This window comes from Chiroxiphia lanceolata, chromosome 29, assembly GCF_009829145.1.
Source record: "Chiroxiphia lanceolata isolate bChiLan1 chromosome 29, bChiLan1.pri, whole genome shotgun sequence".
Classification (NCBI taxonomy): domain Eukaryota; kingdom Metazoa; phylum Chordata; class Aves; order Passeriformes; family Pipridae; genus Chiroxiphia; species Chiroxiphia lanceolata.
In genome coordinates, this window is record NC_045665.1 from 2358744 (window position 1) to 2379633 (window position 20890).

General features: G+C 57.8%; 3 protein-coding genes across 3 annotated transcripts in view; 2 read left to right on the plus strand and 1 right to left on the minus strand.

Moving 5' to 3' along the window:
• The first annotated feature begins 429 nt into the window (after window positions 1-429).
• Window positions 430-9368, plus strand: SEMA4A (semaphorin 4A). The gene is made up of 15 exons (XM_032713015.1): window positions 430-547; window positions 4007-4144; window positions 5099-5256; window positions 5363-5425; window positions 5507-5605; window positions 6103-6211; window positions 6316-6432; window positions 6535-6665; window positions 7059-7228; window positions 7301-7451; window positions 7650-7839; window positions 7928-8043; window positions 8129-8292; window positions 8367-8479; window positions 8740-9368. The coding sequence occupies exons 1-15, from the start codon at window positions 544-546 to the stop codon at window positions 9255-9257; spliced, it is 2241 nt and encodes a 746-aa protein (XP_032568906.1). The 5' UTR covers window positions 430-543; the 3' UTR covers window positions 9258-9368.
• Window positions 9369-15183: 5815 nt separating this feature from the next.
• Window positions 15184-20527, plus strand: SLC25A44 (solute carrier family 25 member 44). The gene is given in 6 exon segments (XM_032712890.1): window positions 15184-15380; window positions 15382-15483; window positions 15485-15722; window positions 15725-15916; window positions 17921-18001; window positions 18316-20527. Coding segments are annotated over 6 exon segments (1089 nt in total). The 5' UTR covers window positions 15184-15293; the 3' UTR covers window positions 18705-20527.
• The window catches only part of SMG5 (SMG5 nonsense mediated mRNA decay factor), a 44424-nt gene continuing 40556 nt past the window's right edge, over window positions 17023-20890 (minus strand). The window contains exon 23 of the transcript XR_004361094.1: window positions 17023-17034. The gene's annotated coding sequence lies outside the window, so the exon portion shown is untranslated. The remainder of the gene's footprint in view (window positions 17035-20890) is intronic.

Below are 20890 nucleotides of genomic sequence, written 5' to 3' on the forward strand. Positions count from 1 at the left end.
GCTCCAACCTCCTGAACACCATGGGAACCAAGGAGCCACTGGGGGGGCACTTGGCTCTGCTCCCCATCCCCAGCAGGGCAGGTACCCCCATCGATGGACCTGTTCCAGGCTTACTGGTTTTGAGGTGCTGGTACTGCACCCCAGCTTGTGCAGAGACTGACACCTCCCAGTGCCTCGTGTGTGCTTGTGCAGTGGGGACTGGGGGCACAGTCACTTGCGGAGTCGTGTCGGGACGGTGGCTGCAGAGGGGGGAAGTGGGGGCTGAGGATCCTCTTTTGGGGCTCGGGGCACCCCGCTCTCACCCTCCTGGGAAGGAGAAGGGGGCAAGTTCCAAAGCAGAAGTAGGATCTGCTGGCACCAGCAGGGTCAGATTTCCTGGAAAGGGAAGTTCCAAGGGAAGAAGCGTCATCAACCAAAATTTGTGGGTGCTGTCGGGGGGGGACACACTGGAGGCCTGGTGCCACTGCTGTGCCACAAACCCCCTTCTGGGACACCCCAAAGGCAGGTAGTGCAGGAAGCCAGAGCCAGCAGCACTTGTCTGGGATGGGTGAGTGGGAATGGGGGGGCTGAGACAAGAGTGGGGTTACAGGGACAGGATGTGGATATCGGAGTGCTGGCATGGGGTGCAAAGATGGGGGCGCAGAGATGGGGTGTGGATCTGGAGGTGTTGAGATGGGGGTGCAGAGACTTGTTGCCGATAGCAGAGAGCAAAACTGGGATGAAGGGCCCCAATGTAGTTATGGTGGTACAGGAGTGTGTCAGGAGAGGGGTTGGATGGGACACGTGTGGGGGCGGAGGCATGTCCCTGCACCTCGAGAGGATGAGGGTGTCAGTGGTGCGCCTAGGGTGGTGAGGGGGGTGCCCACGCGTGTGCCGGTGGGCACCCACCCTGCCCACACGGGGCGTGGGGTTCGTCTGTCGGGGTGTGCGTCGCTCTGTCGGTGCGGGGCGGGCTCGAGCTCTGCAGCCCCGTGTCTGTCTGTCTGGGTGTCCGTCGGTCTGTCGGCGCGGGGGGGCCGCGTCCGGCCGAGGTACTGCCGTAGCCATGGCGACGTGAGCCGGATGCGGGGCCGGGGGATGCTGCTCCCGCCCGCCCGCCGCAGGTCGGTACCTCCGCACCGGGACCGGGGCCGGGGGCGGCCGGGGCGGCCGGGGGTGTCCGGGGGGGCTCCACAGGGGCGGGGGGCCGAGCGGGGCGGGGGCAGTGGCCATAAAGGGGCTGGGCTTTGGGGACCCCCAGGGCTGATGCTGCCAGACAGCGACAAAGGGGCTGAGATCCTGGCCCTGGAGAGAGTCCCCCGCCCCCCCTCGCATCGCCCCGGACTCCCCTGCACTCTGCCCTCACATCCCTTCTACACTCCCCTCTCCGCCTCCCCCAGGTCCTGTTAACACCTTCACACCCCCTCTACCCCCAGCTCCTTCCTGTGCATCCTTCTCTCTCTAACCTGCACCCCCCCCCAGCTCTCCCCACCCTTTGTATCACCCCCCCCATGAATCCTCTCCCATCTCCTCTTGCACTCTCAGCCCCCAGATTCCTCCCTTTCATCTTCTCATGTCTCTAGTCCACCCCTCCTCCTCCCTTGCTTTCCATCTCCCTAAACACACACACCCTGCTCCAGATCTGGGAGGGGGGTGGATCAAAGGAGCCTCCTCCAAGCTGAGCTGTCCCAGCCCCTTCTGGGTGTTGGGAGCATCTCTGCACCAGCCCCCATGCCACAGGGATGCTCCTGGGAGGTGACATGGGCAGGGAATTGGAGACCAGCAGGAGAGAAGGACCCTGCTGTGAGAAACTGAGGCATCAAGAAGGTCTGGGCAGCCAGGAGATCAGTGCCACCAGCTGCACAGCTGCCCACACTGTCACAGCTCACCTTGCTGAGCACATGGGCTGGGCCTGCTCTGCCCCTGGCTTACAGGGAATCCTCCAAGAGGAGATCCAAGCAGGGCTGAGATTCGCAGAGCCACGGCCGTGGTCAGCCTGTAAGAATGACAGGTAAAATAAACCACCCCAGTGTTGAGAGGCCCTTGGTGACACTTGCTCCCATGTGCCAAATCCCATACGGGGAGTCTGTAATGACAACATCCCCAGACCACTGTGGCCAGGGAACCCAGAAAAGAGGAGGGACAGGGCTATGAAGGGATTCCGGCTCCCCAGTCTGACGGAGCAGCCTTGAGGCTGCTCCTGCCTCACATCCTGTCAGCACTGGCTTGTGCTGGGGAACACTGGGGAGAACACTGGTGTTTCCCCAGTCCCCTCCCCGAGCTTTCAGCCTTACCGATGAGCCTTTGCTCCCTTTCCCACTCCCTCCTCCCCCTCTGCGGCCCCGATGGCTCTGGCCCAGGGCAAAACAATGCAGCCAGTCCAAGGCTCCGTGCAGCCCCGTCCCTCAGCCAGCCCTTCGCCAAGTGGGAAATCCGGGGCAGAGTAACCTACTTTCTGTGCTCACAAGGAGCTTCTGTCCCAGCCAAGCAAGGTGGTGGGGACAGCACTGCCCTCCCGGGGCTCCGTGTCCCGGCGGGCCGGTGTGGGCACCGGGGGAGGCAGGTAAGGAGGCCCCAACAGGGCAGGATGCTCCTCAACCTCGGCCGGAGAAGGACATTGCGGTGCCTCAGGTGTGGCTGTGCTGTTCAGGGGACCCCAGGGATTTGGCTTTGGTGGGTTTCTTGCCTGCAGCCTGGGGTGGAGGATGGAGACCCCAGAGAGACAGGTTCCTGGGACAGCTGCAGGAGCTTTGTGGGGGAAATGCTTGGGCCTGGGGTGACGGTCTGTGGGGGCAATGCTTGGCCCCAAGGGATTGTTTGGGGAGCAGTGCTCAGGCGTTGGCAAGCTGTTTGTGGGGGTAATAGCCCCATGGAGCTGTTCGTGGGGGCAATGGATTCCTGGTCCCTGGGGCTGTTTATGGGGGTAATGCTCAGCCCTGGGGGGCTACTTGTGGGGGTGATGCTTGGCCCCAGGGGGCAGTTTGTGGGGAGCAATACTCAGCCCTGGGGGGCTGTTTTTCGGGGTGATGCTCAGGCCCACTGTCAGGTCTTCACAGTCCACAGGAAAAATGCCATTACTTTGCTCACCCCAAAGATTTTCCCAAAGTAGGAAGTGAACCCAGGCATCTGGGCACCCCATTTACCCCCTGCCACCCACTGGGCACGTAGCTGGAGGAGCAGAGCACCCCGAGTTCCCATCCCAGCTGCCTCCACCAGGCTTCGCTGCCGTCCCCGCGGGGGTTGTGAGGCCGGGGAGGCGGGCGCAGGCACCCGCTGCCCCAGCCTGCCGAGGCTCGTCCTCTTCCAGCAGGACTTTCAGGTTCCCGCAGTCCCGGCGGGGCCACGTGGGGCTGGGCTGGGCTACAGCGAGCCCAGCACGAGCCGCGCTGGGGATCCAGCAGCGGGACCACATTTCAGCTGGATGCGGGACATGGGCCCGCGGGGGTCCTGTGCCCGCAGCCCCCAGGGCTCAGGCTCCCGCCGGGTGCCGGTGCGCCAGGGGTGGAGGTGAGCAGCTCTGCTGGCGCCCGCCGGAGAGGTAATGCTGCTCACTGGGCACACAGTGGCCATGAGCAAGGGGTCCTGGGGGCTGTGAGGTTCTTGAGATGCAGCTCTTTCCCCATCGCTTCTGCTGCGAGCTGCAGAAAGAGCTGCAACAGGGGGGTACCCCGTGTATTCCCCACTCCTTTTTGTGGATCCTCTGGCCAATGACGGAGCAGGACAGAGGAACCCCTGACAGGGATGGGCACCGTGGGGCTCTGCGGGGGCAAAGGCCAGAGCATCTGGACACCCCTGTGTGGGCGGTCCTGGTGCAGGAGCCCCATAGGGCAAGGGGACATCTCTGACTGTACTGGTGCGGCAGTGGGAAGTTCTTACCCGTACTGGGGGGCCACACGAGGCTCGAGGCACTGAGGCGCCCCCCCATCCTCCCCCTCTGTTCCGGGTGCTGCTTCCCCGTCTTGTTTCCGCTGGTTCGAGGTGACGCGCAGCCCAGCAGCGCGTGCCCTCACCCTCTCCCTCCCCACAGGGATGGTGCTGGGACCCTCTCGGGGCACATCCCTGCCGCCCCCCGCCATGCCCACCGCCCTCCGCCTGCTCTGTGGGGTGGTGGTGCCGGCTGCCATGCTCTGCACCGAGCCCCTGCCCCGCATCACCTTCCCCAGCGGTGAGTAGGACACTGGGGAGGAGGGGGAGGGCTGGGAAGGGCTGGGACAGCTGGGGAGGGGGGACACACAACATTGGCCTGGGGGAGTGTCCATCCACAGGATTGAGTATCCAGCATCAGAAGCTGTGGCTGCTCTCCATCACAGCCTTATCACCCCTCTCCTCACCCCCATGTGGGGCTGGGGACTGTGCCAGTGGCCACAGGTGATGCAGTGGGTGAGGGGATCTGATTAGGCTGGTTGGCGCCCCAGCAACTGTGGGAGCAGGAGTTGAGGACTCACCCCAGGGTGCCAGACCCAGCAGAGCCATTTTGTCACTCACTTGGCACTCAGAGTCTGCTCAGGGTCACCCTTAGGAGAGGAAAAGGTGCCTCTGGAAGGGAAAAGGCACAGTGTGTCCAGCTGAAAGGCAGGTGGTGATGGTTGGGCAGCAGGAGGGTCTGTGCCCCATGGCGGGGCCGTGCCCTTCCAGCTGTCACTTCCCATTTCCCACACAGCCATGATCAGAATTACAAAATCCCCCCCATTTTGGTGCCTGGTGGGGGTAAATGAGAAGCTGCAGTCCCTGTCTGTGTCTGGGGGCACCCAGGGGGCTTGTGACCCCCGCCCAGGCTGGCATCCTGGGGCAGTGCATCCCCCAAATGGAGCACTGCCCTTGGCTTTGGCCCCAAAGCATCACAGGCACAGCCTGGGGGAAAATGCACCCCATTTCTGGGGTCTGAGACATCCAGCTCTTGCAGCAGGACCTGGAGAGGGCAGGGGGAGGTGGGAACCTGGATGTAGGAAGTGGAGACTGTGATGTGGGAGCTGCGGGGCAAGCACTGCACCCCGTTTCCTCCACTAGAGGTGACACAAGCCATGGTGGCAGCTGCTACCACATCCGCCTGGGGGTGATGGTGGGCGTGGGAGGTGTGTGTGTGTCCCCCTGGCCCCATCACCCCCTTTGTTCCTGCCAGAGGACCCACGACGGACCCTCACCCACTTCAGCCAGGACAACGTCTCGCACTATGACATCTTCCTCCTGGATGAGAGTGAGGAGGAGCTGTATGTGGGGGCACGTGACCGGGTGCTGGCCCTCACTGTCACCCCCGGCAGCATCCATGCAAGAGCCTCGGTGAGCAGCTGTCACTTTCGAGGAAGCGGAGGGGTTCCCCTCCTCCCTCAGTTCCCCTACTGGGGCTGGGCTCAACAGCCCAGGACCGTTTCCATTCCCTTTGCAGATAATGTGGGGACCCACGGCTGAGAAAACCTCTGAGTGTGCTTTTAAGAAGAAGAGCCAAGAGGTGAGATGGCTCTGTGGGGGCTCAGGGGGTCCCACGGAGCTGCTGGGGTGCTCAGCCCCCCACTGTGCTCTTCCCCCCCAGACCGAGTGCTTCAACTTCATCCGAGTCCTGGTGGCCCTGAACCAGACCCACCTCTACGTCTGTGGGACCTATGCCTTCAGCCCTGCATGCACCTACATTGTGAGTGTCCCTCCCAGGACAGGGCCTGGGGGGGGGTCTCTGGGCAGGTTGTGTTTGTTGAGGACCCACAAAATACAGCCCCAGGAGTGAATTACATCATGAGGTGTCCCCGGGATGGGGAGTGCTGGGTGACCCCCCACAAGGGGCATCTTTGTGTTCCATAAAGGAGCACCCAGTGATTCTCACTCAGCTGCCAGTGACTCTTCCCCTGGCAGGGAAACTCTGATTTTGGGTTCTGGTCCCCTCAGGTGACCCCAGACTCCCTGTCCCTGCCTCAGTTTCCCTCTGGCTGAGGATGTGATGGGGACCATCACTCCCCAACAGGAAAGTGGGGAAAGGTGACAGGAGCTGGGTATCCCCCATTGTCCCCTGTCATCATCCCTGGACCCACCTTGAAGACACAGGCCACCCCATGTCTGCAAGGGATTCCACATCCATTCCCTGCAGATTTGGGGTTGTTTTTGCTCCTTTGGCTGATTTTTCTCCCCTTCCCACAGCACCTGGAGAACTTCACATTGGTGTCCAGCGGCAAAGGACAACCCTTCCTGGATGGGAAGGGCCAGTGCCCCTTTGACCCCCAGCACAACTACACGGCCCTGCTGGTGGGTGAGTACGGGCCAGTGGCCCCATGGGTGGGCACACCCCTGGGATGGAGCGGAGGGTGACAGTGTCCCCACCATGGCTCACCCCTCTGCCCTGTCCCTGAGCAGATGGTGAGCTCTACACTGGCACCATGAACAACTTCCAGGGCAACGAGCCCATCATCTCCCGCTCACTGGGCACCCGCACCCTGCTCAAGACAGACGCCTTCCTGCGCTGGCTCTCGGGTGAGCAGAGGGTTGGTCCTGGGAAGGACACACCTGTGCCGGGGGTGCCTGCAGCCCCCTCGACCCCAGCTCCTCACCCACCTGCCCTGGCTATGCCTGTAGACGACGCTGCCTTCGTGGCCTCCTTCAGCATTCCTGGGGACGACAAGGTCTACTTCTTCTTCGAGGAGACAGCCGAAGAGTTCGACTTCTTCGAGCGGCTCCTGGTGCCGCGGGTGGCCCGTGTCTGCAAGGTGGGTGCAGGGGTGATGGCAGGGAACAATGACAGGGGACAATGGGGGTACAGAGATGGGGGAAGATGATGATGATGGGGGAAAATGACAGGGGACAATGATGAGGGGTGATGGTGGGGAATGATGGGGGCACAATGATGGGGCGTGATGACAGGGGACAATGACATGGACAGTGATGGAGATGATGATGATGAGGGACAACAGTTGGACGATGATGGGGGACAATGACAGGGGATGATGATGGGGGATCATAAATATGACAGGAACCATGGAGGGTACAGTGATGGGGGATGATGACAAGGTACGAAGACAGGGCACAATGATGGGGGACAATGACAGGGGATAAATTGGGGTATCCAGCTCCTGTTGCTGAGCACCCTCTGACTCCCACAGAGTGATGTGGGGGGGGACAAGGTGTTGCAGAAGAAGTGGACGACATTCCTGAAGGCACAGCTTGTGTGCTCCGAGCCCGGCCACTTCCCCTTCAATGTCATCCACCACGCCTTCGCCCTGCCCCACCATGGTGGCGGCGCCGACTTCTACGCCGTCTTCACCTCGCAGTGGTGAGTGCCCAGGGGTGTGACGGGTGCCCGGAGTCCTGCAGCCTCCTGGTGCCCACCTGGATGTCCCCACAGGCAGGCAGGCAGGGCGGGCAGCGCCGCCGTCTGTGCCTACAGCCAGAAGGATCTGGAGAAGGTCTTCGAGGGCAAGTACAAGGAGCTGAACAAGGAGAGCTCCCGTTGGACTGTCTACAGTGGCCCTGACATGAGCCCCCGGCCTGGCAGCGTGAGTGCTGCCCACCTTGGGGGACTGGACCCTCCCAGGAACAATGCTGGTCCCCAAGGGAAGGGGTTTGTCTGTCACAGTTTGCCCAGGGTGCTCGCACTGCAAGCAGGATGCTGGCACAGGGTAGCGCTGTGACACAGCACACCCTCCCCTCAGTTTCCCCTCAGTTTCAGAGCACTGACCCCTCTCTCCCTGCAGTGCTCCGTGGCTCCCTCCTCAGACAAAGCCCTCACCTTCATGAAAGACCATTTCCTGATGGATGAGAAGGTGTCACCCATCCAGGGGAGGCCACTCCTGGTGAAGTCAGATGTCACCTACACGCGCATCGCAGTGGATGAGACTCGTGGCATCTCAGGGACCACCTACCGCGTCCTGTTCCTGGCCACAGGTGGGTTTATGGGGGGGTGCACACAGGGCCACCCCTCTGATCCTGCCCTTGGCTCCAAAGCCCCAGTGATGTCCCCTGTACCCCACAGCGAAGGGTCTCCTGCACAAGGCAGTGGAGCTGCCCGAGGGTCCTCACATCGTGGAGAGCATCGAGCTCTTCCGGACACCAGAGCCGGTGAAGAACCTGCTGCTGGCTCCAGGGAAGGTAAGAAATGGGACCACCCAACAGCCACCCCAACACTGGCATGGGGGCTGGGGGGTGGCTCAGCCACACACCTCTCTCTCCACAGGGCACCCTCTATGTGGGCTACTCCAGAGGTGTCCTCCAGGTCCCACTGGCCAACTGCAGCCTGCACCGGAGCTGCGCCGAGTGTGTGCTGGCACGGGACCCCTACTGTGCCTGGCATAGCCCCGAGGGCTCCTGCCAGCCCACCCCCATGGCCACTGAGGACAGGTGAGCACCAGGATGAGGATGGGAAGGGGGATGCAGAGGGGACTGGGGTGCTGACCCCGCTCTACCGGCCGCAGGAGCATGTGGCTGCAGGACATCGAGACGGGGAGCCCGGCTACCACATGCCACCGCGGGAGGAGTGTGGCCATGCCCCGGGCCTGGGGGGCACCAGAGGATCCCACCATACAGGGTTGAGTATGGGAGTGTGGTGGGGTGGGGCACATGGGTTGGGATGAGGCACACAGAATGGGATGGGGCACATGGGATGGAACGAATCACACAGAGTGGGATGGGTCACATGGGTGGGATGGGGCACGTGGAGTGGGACGGAGCACAGAGAGTGGGATTGGGCCCATGGGGTGGGATGGGTCACACAGGGTGAGATGGGGCACATGGGGTGGGATGGGTCACACAAGGTGCTCTGCCTCACCCCACTCTCAACACCCACAGTGCTCAACCCCCAGCCGAACACCATCGTCCACCTGCTGTGCCCCTGCCATTCTGCACTGGCCACCTACAGCTGGCAGCAGCCCAGTAGTGCCCAGAAAGACACGATGCAGCTGCCTGACCACACGCTGGTGGTCATCATGCAGCCGGGGACAGCCGGCATCTACAAGTGCCAGGCCACGGAGAACGGCTACACCTGGACTGTGGCTCACTATCAGCTCAAAGGCTCTGCTGGGGCAGCCTTGGGGGATGGGCTGGATGAGGAGGAGCTGGCCTGGGGGTCCTCGACCATTGGCACCCCCATGTCATACTGGTCGCAGTTTGTGACGGTGACGGTGCTGCTGGTGGTGACAGTGACCGCAGCTGCCTGCCTGGCCCTGCTTGCCTACTGTGATCAGCTCAAGGCCCCGCAGCAAGGTGCGGGGCTGCAGTGCTCCCCACAGCCCCCCGTCCCGCCACCGGGAGAAGGTGCCCCTCAATGGGGGCACCGGAGAGCCCCCGGCGCCCGGAGCTGCCTCTGAGGAGGAGGAGGAGGATGAAGGTTCCCACGCTTGCTGCCTCCAACTCGATGGGGACATCGACGTGGACAACAACCGGATCCACGTGCCGGGGCAGACACGGCGTGACACTGTCAGGGACACCCTGGGGAGGGTGGGAGGGAGGGGATGTGAATGTGAAGGGGTTTTGATGTTTTTTGGGGGGGTGGGGGGTTGTTTTTGTTTTGGGTTGGGTTTTGTTTTTGTTTTTTTTTATTTAATACACGTGTTTTAACATAAGGTGACATGCTGGGACAGGGGGTGGGGTGGGCCCTAGGAGCAGGCAGGGGGCAGGATGGGGCAAGGAGAGGGCAGGGGGCAAGGGCAGGTCAGGGGGACAGGGAAAGGACATGGCACAGAGAAGGAACGTGGCTGTGGGGCCAGGATGTGGGGTGGGGATGGATGGATGGACATGGCAGATGCTGTCACTGGTGTCACCCAGGGAAATACCCCCAGGATCCATTAAAACCTCAACACAGGGAAGGCTGAGCCTGCCAGGCTCCATGGGCCGACCCCCCGGGCACCCACCCTGCACTGCCAGACCCCTTCCCGGACACTGCATGGCCCTGGGGCAGTGGAGCCCCCTCAGTCCTCCCCAGCTGCCCACCCCTTTCCGACGCCTTTGATCCGCCCTTTCTAAGCCAAACCAGCTGTAAATTTTCCTGCCCTTTGCTTTTTTTATTAAAAAAGGGAAAACTCAACGTATGGCACTGCTGGGTCTGGGGAGGGAGGAGCACCGGGGGCAGCGCCAGCCCAGGCCTTTCGGGAAACGTGGGGGGATGTGCGAGGGGATGTGCGAGGCGTGTTCGAGGGCAACACGGTGTGCATGGGGGGGACACGTGTTCACGTGCAGCTCAGGCACGTGCAGGGCGTGACACACATGCACACATGTGCACATGCGTGTGCAGAGCATGTGGGATGCGTGTGCAGGTATGCGAGGTGGGCACGTGAAATAAGGGGTGAAATGAGGAGCAACAACATGAGGAAGGGGGGGGGCTCTCTTACACCTGCCCACCGCTCCCTCCCTGTGCGTGCATCCCTGCTGTTGTCCCCTGTTGCCGCTGTGCCTCCGGCCCTTCCAGAATTCCCCCCAGGAAGCACAGGTCCCACGCGCAGCAGGCTGACAGTCGCTGGCCCCTTAAGAGCAGTGAATTGGGCGCGGTCCCTTTAAGGCGCGCGCGTCCCCTCCCTGCCCACCCCTCCCACCTCCTGGGGCGGCGCCGCCATCTTTACTGCGGGCGCGGCATACGGCACTTCCGGCGCGGCCTCAGCCCTTGCCCAAGATGGCGGCGGCGCCCGGGCGCTGACGCCACCGGTCACTTCCGGCCGGAGGGCGGCCATGGGGCGACGAGGCCGGAGCGGGCCGTGCTGGCGGTCGAGCGGGGGGTCCCGCCCGCTGCCGAAGGTGAGGGGGCGGTGGAGCCGGGCCTGCGGAGCGGGGGAGAGCCGTCTGACCGTGGTGGCTCTGCCCGGTGCGGGGCCGGCGTGGGTGGTGGCGGCGGCGGCGGCTTGAACGAGGCCCCGAGGGGGTGCGGGGGGGGCTGTGGGGAGGGACGGCGGAGCTGCAGGTGGGGAACGGGGGGGCACAGGGAAGAGCGGGGGGGCGCGGTGGTGTGGGCGGGGCTGGGTACTGCGAGACCCCCTCGACTCTGAAGGAGCCCCAGGATAGGGGCTGGAACCCCCCGGGCTGCGGGAGCGAAGCCGCCCCGGGCCAGGCGGGGACACCCCCGGGACAGGGGGCTGGGGACGAGTGTGGCCCGCGCAGTGACCTTGAGCGGGGTCCCCAGGCCCAGCTCTGCTCCTGTTCGCATGGCCGAGCTTTTGTAGACGAAGTGGCCAGAGCTGGGGCCTTTCGCACGGGGGGTAGGAGCGTGGGGAGGGACTCCTGAGTGCAGGGCTGGGGGTGCTGGAGAAGGAAGTGTCTGTGCCGCAGTGGTTACTGAGCGACAGCTGCTCCGGGGGGTTGCGGGTTCTCGGCGAGGCTGGGGCCGGATCCTTTCTTCCCCCCGGGTTTGTATCCAGAATTCTCCCCCCGAGGTTTATATCCACAGTTTCCCCCTCCGGGGGTTTATTTCCACAGTTTCCCCCTCCGGGGTTTATATCCACAGTTTCCCCCTCCGGGGTTTATATCCACAGTTTCCCCCCCCCCCGGGGTTTATATCCACCGTTCCCCCCCCCCGGGGGTTTATATCCACAGTTCCCCCCCCCGGCGTTTATATCCACAGTTCCCCCCCCCCCCGGGGTTTATATCCTCAGTCCCCCCCCCCCCCGGGGTTTATATCCTCAGTTCCCCCTCCCCCCCGGGGGGTTTATATCCTCAGTTCCCCCTCCCCCCCGGGGTTTATATCCACAGTTCCCCCCCCCGGGTTTGTATCCACAGTTCCCCCCCCGGGTTTGTATCCAGAGCTCCCCCCCCCCCGGGTTTGTATCCAGAGCTCCCCCCCCCCCCGGGTTTGTATCCAGAGCTCCCCCCCCCCGGGGTTTGTATCCAGAGCTCCCCCCCCGGGTTTGTATCCAGAGCTCCCCCCCCCGGGTTTGTATCCCGAGCTCCCCCCCCCCCGGGTTTGTATCCAGAGCTCCCCCCCCCCGGGTTTGTATTCAGAACACCCCCCCCTTCCTCGGCTTTGCGTCGCTCCCACCCCGGGGTGAATTTAAGAAGCGAACGCTAAGGACTTTGCCAGGGGAGCTGCCAGCTGGGGCTGGTGTTGTGGCACAGGGAAAAGGGCTCCGGGATTGGAGCCTCGCAGTGGGATTGTGGATCTCGTGCTTTCCCGCTTGGGAGCATCTCCACAGGCAACCCTGTGAGCAGCTGGGCTTGCTCCGGATGGTTCCCAGGGGGTGCTGAGGCATTAACATGCTGGGCAGGACACAGCCCTGGCCAGGGGACACAAAGGCCCTGTCTCTGTTTGCCAGGGAATCATCTTTAGCTTCAGCTGCAGCCAGAGCGGTTTTTGGGGACTGGACTGACAGGGCAACGTTTAAAAGGACCTTAACTGGAGCATTGTGCTAAATTGAGTTCTGTGTTCAGGAGGCTGAGGCTGTGCCCAGACTAACTAGAGGGCAGGGGACAGCCTGCTGGGTATCCCTTGCTTGGATTTCCAGACAGAAATTGAAGAAATGCTGTTCTGTGTAGGGTGAGAAGGGACCAGTGAGGGGTAGTCTGGACTGTTCCAGAGTGCAGAATTGGCTGTGGGAGCTGGAGGGAACCTGGTGCACTGGTGCTTTGGTTTGGAGACCAGGTGAGTTCTTGGGAGAATTTACTTGAAAGATCATCCAAGAGTTGTTGAATGGATGTGACAGGATCCCTGGATCCCTGCCCTGAGCAAGGCCCTGGTCTAAATTTCTGTAAGAATTAAATGCTGCTGAGAGAAACTCTTGTGTTGGCAGAACAAGAATTGTGGCTGTGCTGGTCATCCCTGGGATGCCAGCATGCCTTCCCTCTTCCACACAGGAGGGGCTTTTAGTGCCCATGGGCCCTAGGACTTTTTGTCTTTCTAATTCAGATCCTCGGTGAGAGGAGTTATTTGTAATGAGTCCAGAGCAAATGCAGCTATTTCCTCAAGGGGTTATGGCTGAAATTCTAAACCCAAAGCACCAGAGTACATGAAACTACATAAAATCAAGGATATTTTATTATTATTATTTTGTTTTCCTTATTGCAGCAATGAGAATGTTTTTTGCAGGCAGTCCTTCACTTTCCCATGGGGAGCTTGTTTCTGTCCTTGGGTGGCAGAGGAATTTGGAGTATGGACTAAACTCTCAGGCTTCACCAGGAAATTGCATTGACCAGACTTTATTTTTTTTTTTAATAAAATATTGAGTTAGTGAGACTAACTTAACTTACTTAACAAGAACCAAGTCCTGTTTCATAGGTTCTGTTTGCAGATAATTCCTGGGCAGGAAGCTTTGTGAATTAATCATGGCACTCTTAGCAAACCCAGTAATGCTGTAATTGTAATTAAAGCAATCCTGGCTTTGTTTAGCCAGGCCATGGTGTTTGTGTGCCTTATCTGCCAAGGCAATTGCTTGTGAGGATGAAGAGTAGTTCTCTTTGCATTGGTAAAAGTGTTGGACCTGGTGCCCTTAGGTATTTTTAACTGCCCTGTCTGTGACAGCCTGTAATGCTGTTTGCTGCTGTCAGCGAATATTTTCTTGGCAGACAGGCAACGAAATGGTCAGTTAATGGCACCTCCACCCCTGCCCCTGCTGTAATTTCATAACTGTAGTTTCTTCTCTGTGCCAGAGGTAATAATTTCCGGTTGTTTTGTTACTGCCTTTTAACTGAGTGGCTCTGGACCCTGTGAGCTCTCCACAGAGGCTGCAGTGGGGAGACATTTCTCACAGAATCACAGACTGGTTTGAGTTCAAAGGAACTTAGACCTCATCTTGTCCCACAGGACACTTTCCACTAGACCAGGTTGCTCCAAGCCCCATCCAACATGGCCTTGGACACTCCAGGGATGAGGCAGCCATAGCTTCTCTGGGTAACCTGTGCCAGGGCCTCACCACTCTCACAGGGAAGAATTTCTTCCCCATATCCCATGTAACCCTGCCCTACGGCAGTGGGAAGCCATTCCTCCTTGTCCTGTCACCCAAGAGCTTGTCCAAAGTCCCTTTCCACCTCTCTTGGAGCCCCTTTAGGCACTGTGGAAATGTAAAATGCCCTCAAATCGATGTGTGGTGGTCTACTGCCCCTCCCTTTGAGTTCTCACTTGGTCAATCTGCTTTTAGTTGTCAGGTTGTGGGCCCCCTCATTCCAGTTCCCACTCCTTACTGCAGCTCTGCTCTCTGACAGCTCAGGTCGTGCCTGGGCACACAGGAAAACCATTTGCCAGCACCTGGAATGTAAGCTGTGATCCAGCTGTAGTCAAGCCCTTCCCCAAAGTTTTAGTGATCTGTTACTCCCTAACACCCAAGGTGCCTTTTTGATGTGGAAAGAAGCCCTTGCAGGCAGTGAAATGATCGCTGTCGTGTTGCGTGACTCTCCTGAGCTGCCCTTCTCTTGCTGCCTGTTCCCTGTGTGGGGGTTCCCAGAGAATTAGAGGCTTCCTGAGGGGAAGGGTCTGCTGGAGGAGGCTGAGCCAGCACCTCCCTCTCCTCCCCCTGCCTCTGGCACTCTGGAGATGGCCAGTGGTGGAAGGGGGGACAGTCTGGGGGGGGTTAGCAGACCAGGAGCAGTGTTGGAAGGGAGGATGAACTTTGCTCTGTAGCTGAGAAGCAGCTCAAGAGAGATCCTAGGCTGTGATTTAACCCTTTCTTTTCAGGGTATTGGTCATCAACGTGGAGACTCTACGTGGCTCATTGCATTGGCCTTGTTTTCCTGCTGTTGTTCCTCTTTTCACAACTTTCTCATCCCCCTTTCCTGGCTTGCATCATCCTCCAGCTTTAGGAAGATCAGAATGGAAATGCCCAAGAAACGTGTCTGATTTGTGCAGGGAATCTGGGAACACAAACAGAAACTTGTCACTTTCTTCTTTGTACAGAGCCTGGAACTGAAATGACGTCCTGACAGCTGGAGCATCACAGCCCCGGAATGACTGGGGAGAAGCTGCTTTGGTTGGCAATCCGTGATCCTGTGTGTCCGTGACAAGGGAGTGTGCTGCTGGAGTGGTGCTCATCCTCTGGCTCTCAACCTGCTTCCCAAAACCTGGAGCTTTACTTTGCACGGAGCAGTGGTGGGCTGTGGTGGGAGCTGCTATGTGTGCGAGCTGCTGCTGGAGCATATGAGAAGGTGTCACCACCCAGCCACGTGGTAGGATCCTGCCTCCCGAGGTGTACAGTCCCTCTGCTCTGCTGGCACAGTGCTGTGTGAGGGCTCGTTGTGTGCTTGAGGACAGTCAGCACAGTCTGAGGTGATGTGGGCAGCCTGTAGCAAACGGGGGCTTTGTCTTCTACCCAAGGTGTCTCTCGTTTCAGGTGCCGGCACTTGCCATCTGGTCAGTCAAGGCTGGAGGGCTAGGCCTGGATCTGCTCTTTACCTTGAGGGAGATCTGGACCTCTCCTCCCACACCCTGAGGAGCCATGGAGGACAAACGCAACATCCCCATCATTGAGTGGGAGCACTTGGACAAGCGGAAATTCTACGTGTTTGGGATTTGCATGACTATGTATGATCCGGGTGAGCGTTTACCCCTTCACGCTCATCCGGACACGGCTGCAGGTTCAGAAGGGCAAGAGCCTCTACAACGGGACTTTTGATGCCTTTGTGAAACATCCTGCGGACAGAAGGGACGGCCGGGGCTCTACCGTGGCTTTTGGTGAACACCTTCACGCTGATCTCGGGGCAGTGCTATGTGACAACATACGAGCTCACTCGGAAGTATGTGTCGCGCTACAACAACAACAACGCCGTGAAGTCGCTGGTGGCTGGCGGCTCAGCCTCCCTGGTGGCCCAGAGCATCACAGTGCCCATCGATGTTGTCTCCCAGCACCTCATGATGCAGAGGAAAGGGGAAAGATGGGCAGGTTCAAGGTACAGAGCCACGATGGCAAACGGCTTCTGGTCTTTGGTCAAACCAAGGACATCATTGTACAGATTTTCAAGGCCGATGGTTTTAGAGGCTTCTACAGAGGCTACGTGGCCTCGCTGCTCACTTATATTCCCAACAGTGCAGTCTGGTGGCCCTTCTACCACTTCTATGCTGGTAAGTCGAAAGGAAACTTGTAAATGTATCTTATCCCAGGTGACCCAAAAGCCCCTCAGATCAACTCTGACACTCTGGATCCAGCATAATTTGCTTTCTCTCTCTTGGGGTAGGAGCAGAACATGCATGAAGACAGAGAGAGCTATATCTGGTGTGAAGGAAATTCTCCAGGTGTTGGGTGGAAGTTTAACAGAGCAGCAGTGTTTCAATGCAGAGATAAAGATGAGGGGTGTGAGTGCCAGATGACTTGAAACTGGATAGCTCTAGGCAAGAGGGGCTTGATGTGTCTGCTTTAACTTTCTCTACCCCCAATCCCAAATAATGCTTCCTGCAAATGAGGAAGGCCTTCATTTGTTGTTGGGCAGAGTTTTGGAGCCACCGTGTAAGTATAATCCATCTTTCAGTTCACAGGGATCAGGGATCTCATGGATCTCATAAGTGGCAAAAGGCCTTTGAGAGCCCCAGTCTCATGGCAAAGCAAACAACAGGCAGAGACAAAGGCGAAGTCTTCTGTGGGTTTGTGTCTGTCAGGTCTTGCTTCAGTTTGTGTAGCTTTAAAACCAGCACCAAGTCTTGTGATGAAAAACTGCACTTAGTAGAATGTTCTCTTTCTGTGGCTCAGCATGGTACTCCTTAGGGTGTTCCCAAAGACTAAAGGTATTGGCCAGCTAAGGGTTATTTCTTCCTGGGATGATCCTTTAGATTTCTGCAGTGCAGCTTTGCAGTGGTTTTTAGGCTTGTATTTACCTAATTTCTGCCCAAAAAGTGATGGTAATGAGTAGCTTAGTTCTGCTGTACTGGGCTTATCCAAGTTTATCTTGGAGATCACCTGTTCTTCAAAATCCAGGTGTCTTGAACATCACATTTGCTTTCCAGAGTTATGGTAGCTACAGGGAGCTTTGGTTCTTCATCCCTGCTGCATTTAAAAGGCAGTGGCAGCTTGGGATGTTGGTCCAGTCTGAACTTTGTGGGGAGCACTCCCTTCGCTCTCCACATCAACAATTTATAAGACCAAAATCCACTGTATTAATTGTAAGATTGTCATGCCAAAAGACCTCAAAGGAGGGCAGTTGATATGGAGAGACTGGAGCTCTCTGCTGGCAGGTGTTTGCTCTTCCCTGGTCTTCTTAGTGGACATCAAGATGTTGGGAAACGAAAGCCTCGGCTGTCAATGAGCCTCTACTTTGGCTACATTTCCCAATCCTGTGTCCCTGGACGAAAGCAGCACCAGGGGTCATGAACCCTCCTTGGGCTCAAAGTGCACTGCTGGCCCCGCTTCCAGTCGTCGTTCCAGGTCAAAGAGTCACTTCCTTCCCTCCTGTCAGACAGGCACAAGCCCTCCACATTATCAAAAAATAACGGGGCTTTTGGACTGTCTTCTGTACAACTTCAGCAATACAAGTGTGAGAGATTCAAATCCCATTGGCCCAGTAGCAGGAGCAGAGTGAGGATATCTGGAATGAGCACTACATGGTGCTTTTCTCCTTAGAGTTTCACAGTGGAATACTAGGGATGTCTCCTGGACAGTGTGCTTGTTGGTGACAGCTTCCTGTGTGAATCTTTGCAGACACCTTCCAATAGAACCTTGTCTAAAGGCTTCCCCCACATTCTAAAGGGATAGGTGTTTCCATACCTGTTTTGGGAACATGGAAAGCTCATTCTGACTGGTTTGCCCCATAGGCCTAAGAAGCCAGTGTGGGAGCTGATGGGACACTGTGGGACGGAGCACTGGGAGTGTCCCATGGCTACCTAGGTGATGAGTCCTGCTCCTTGCACTGTGCTGGCTTTTCTGATTGTTGTAGGAAGCCAGCACCGCTTGGAGATTCCATGGGAGAGGTGTCAGGCTGTAAATCAGTATTCTGCCCACTGCAAACCAGTTGGAATTAGGGAGTGGAGTTAAAGACTGATAAGCAGCCATTGAAAGTCTGAAACTTTCCTCTCTCTCCTGTTCCCAGAGCAGCTTCAAGCTTGACTCCTAAGGACTGTCCCCACCTCCTCCTGCAGGCGATATCAGGGCCGCTTGCAGCTGCAAACAGCTTCCACACTCACCAACCCCCATGGACGTGGTACAGGGCTCGGGTCCAGGTAAGAGCTCAGCCTGCCTGGCATGTCTGTGGGGTGGGGCTCGGCCTTGGCTCTCTGATCTCTGTGGTTTCAGGTGAGCTGCTGCTCCTCTGCTCTCCCTGGGCCTTTCATCCTGGGTATCACCCGCTAATTAGCTCTCAGTGATAGCAGGAGCATCCAGGGAGTGGGGCTGGCAGGGCTGGCTGGCCTGCTCCATGGGCTTTCCTTTGAAAAGGTTGTTGGAGGGCAGATCTGTAGTCTCCAGAGTCTTCAGTTGCAGCAGAGCCCCAGCGTGCAGTCTGGCAGCTCTGTGAATGTCTGTTCTGGCATTGCAGGTAGAAGGCAAGAGCTCCATCTCCTCACCTTCAAACAGCTCATTGCAGAGGAAGGTCCCTGGGGGCTGAATAAAGGCCTCTCCGCCCGCATCATCTCAGCCACTCCTTCCATCCATTGTCATCGTGGTGGGGTAGGAGACGCTGAAGAAGCTGAGGCCTCCGCCCGGAGCTGGTGGACTCGAGGCACTGGTAGAGGCAGCTGGTGGGAGGGATACTTTGTGAACCCTCTGAGCTCGGACTGTCACGGGGTGAAGAGCCCAGGAGGAGACGCAGCTGCTGTGCCTTTTTCTCTGGCTGGTGGTCACAGCACAAGGCAGACGCAGGAGCAACTGCACTTCATCTCTTTAGATTTGAGTGTCATACAGTCTCTGCTGCTGGTTTTTGCTTAAAACCATCAACTGTGACCTTTGGCAACGCTGTTTGCCTGGGACAGTCTATTCCAGGTGTGTGTGAACGCATCCTGGCAGGTTATTAATTCCTTTTTTTTTTTAATTAAAGACTTACTGGCTGAAGCAAAAAGCCAGTTTATTCTCTTTAAATTATTTAATCTTTGCCAAACTTCTGAGGAGGGGAGTCCAACAGCCTGCAGCAGGGTCCCTCCAGTGGGATGGCTCTGGTGGCAGTTATGCTGTGGAAAGGTGGAAGCAGAGAATAGACAAATGACTTCTCCAATTACCCGCATTTATTTCAAGAAGGTGTGAGACAAGAGTAACCTGGAACCACTTCAGACCTGATTTCCCGCGTTTTGAATAGATCTGTACATACTTCTTTTGTATGTTCTTGGAAAATGTTCCCTGTCTCTCATCCTCCAAACAGCGAGCAGGCCAAAGGCGAGTCAGGAGCTCAGCTGACTGTTTGGAATTAGCTGATGGCGGTTTTGACACCTAACCTGTGTTTTTAATCTGTTGATATTTAATTTTTTTTTATTTTAGGGAAGCTTATTCTGATTTCTGGGGAACTGAGTGGTTGTCTGTGGCCTTGTTCGATGTGTCAGTCCTGCATGTTCAGGGTGGCTGTGGCCACTTCCCACCTTTAGTTAGTTTAAGCACAAAGAAATGCAGTTTGGAAGTGTCCAATTGTGGTGCTACCAGCAGCCAGATGAGAACTGAATGTGGTTTGAGCTACAACTGGATGCAAGGTGGGGAAGGAAAACCTTGTGCTGGCTTTTGATCCAGTTCAAACCTGACTGGTATGTTCATATTGAATAAGAAGTGATGGTTCGCTAGTACTTTGAGAGTTTAAATCCTGCTCATCCTGTTTGGGAAGGGCAAGGACAATGCTTTGCACACTTGCTGGATCAGAATCCTGAGCTATGGTCTGTATATTTTACCAGGTAAAAGCTTCTGGGGATAAAACCAGAGGCTGCTCTTTGGGGAGGGGGAGGGAAGGGATTGTTTGACTGCACTGTGCTGCTCTGGGTGGTTGGGATTTGCCTCATGCTGCCAGCCCACACGTGATGCTCATCCCAGTTCACCGTGTCCAGGAGGTGTGGGATCCACCTCTGGTCACAGACATGCACCGCCTCCATTCCTCTTGCTGCCGTGACCAGGAATTCTGGTCAAGGTGTTGATCTTGCTGGCCTGTGGCTGCTGCTGGGCTCTTCTGGGCTGTCTCTTCCCTGGGACTCGTTGGGCGTGGCTCTGCCCTTCATCCCAGCATCGTGGTTCCGCCCGGCAGGGATTGGATTTGCCACCATGTCTGCCGGAGGCGGAACGAGTGCTGTGGTGGGAGACACTTCTGTGCTGAAGGACAGAGTTCTAAGGTGCAGTGCTGTGATGGGGCTTTGGGTCATCAAAGGCCTCTTCATCCCACCTTTATTTCCTGCAGTGCTCAGTAAGGCAGCAGGTGCTGGGACTGCAGGCAAAGCTATTGCAGCAGCACCTTCTGCACCTGCCCCATTGCCTGTTGGTGGTTAAAAGTTGACACCAGTCAGCTCTTGCTGTACTAGGAGATTCTGCTCTGAAAACAGAACAGCAGCACCCCAGCTCACAGGGAGGGACCCAAGGGGACGGTGTCCCTGCTCTCACACCACAGTGGGACTAACACCGATATTAACAGGAACAATGACAGTCGGACCCTGCCAAGGGCAGCGGGGCCAGTCCTGGTGTGTGGCATGGAGGGGTGGTGGCACCGGCATGGGGAGACACTCGTGAGCTTAATGTTTCTCTCATAACCAGCAAAGATCTTGACAAGTAATAAACTTCTGAGACCCCAGTCTGAGTTTAAAAGTGTGTGAGTACTTGTGCCAGGGGGAGGACTCTGCTGCTTTCTGTTGTGTCACAGCTGTGCTTACTTGGGTTTTTGCCCTCTGCCATTGGAGTAGGACTAGGAGGAACCTGACCTGCCTGAGAAAGCGGTGACAGTGGCTGCACAATGGAAAGAGAGGCCAGAGTACATGGAACACCTGAAACATCGGCTCAGACCCCCCCTGACGACACAGGGTTGGTTCTGGTTGGCTCTTGCAAAGGGAAATGTCACTTTCTCTGTCTCTCTCTGTCTCTCTGGGCTGAACTTGGCTACTTCTCCTGCTGAATTCTTCAGGCTTGATCACTTTAAATTAAAAGATTGAGTACCC

Coding starts and splice junctions, on each gene's coding strand:
- SEMA4A (XM_032713015.1), top strand. Junction 5,606..6,102: donor GCCCTGCATGCACCTACATT/GTGAGTGTCCCT, acceptor CCCTTCCCACAG/CACCTGGAGAACTTCACATT. Junction 6,212..6,315: donor CTACACGGCCCTGCTGGTGG/GTGAGTACGGGC, acceptor GTCCCTGAGCAG/ATGGTGAGCTCTACACTGGC.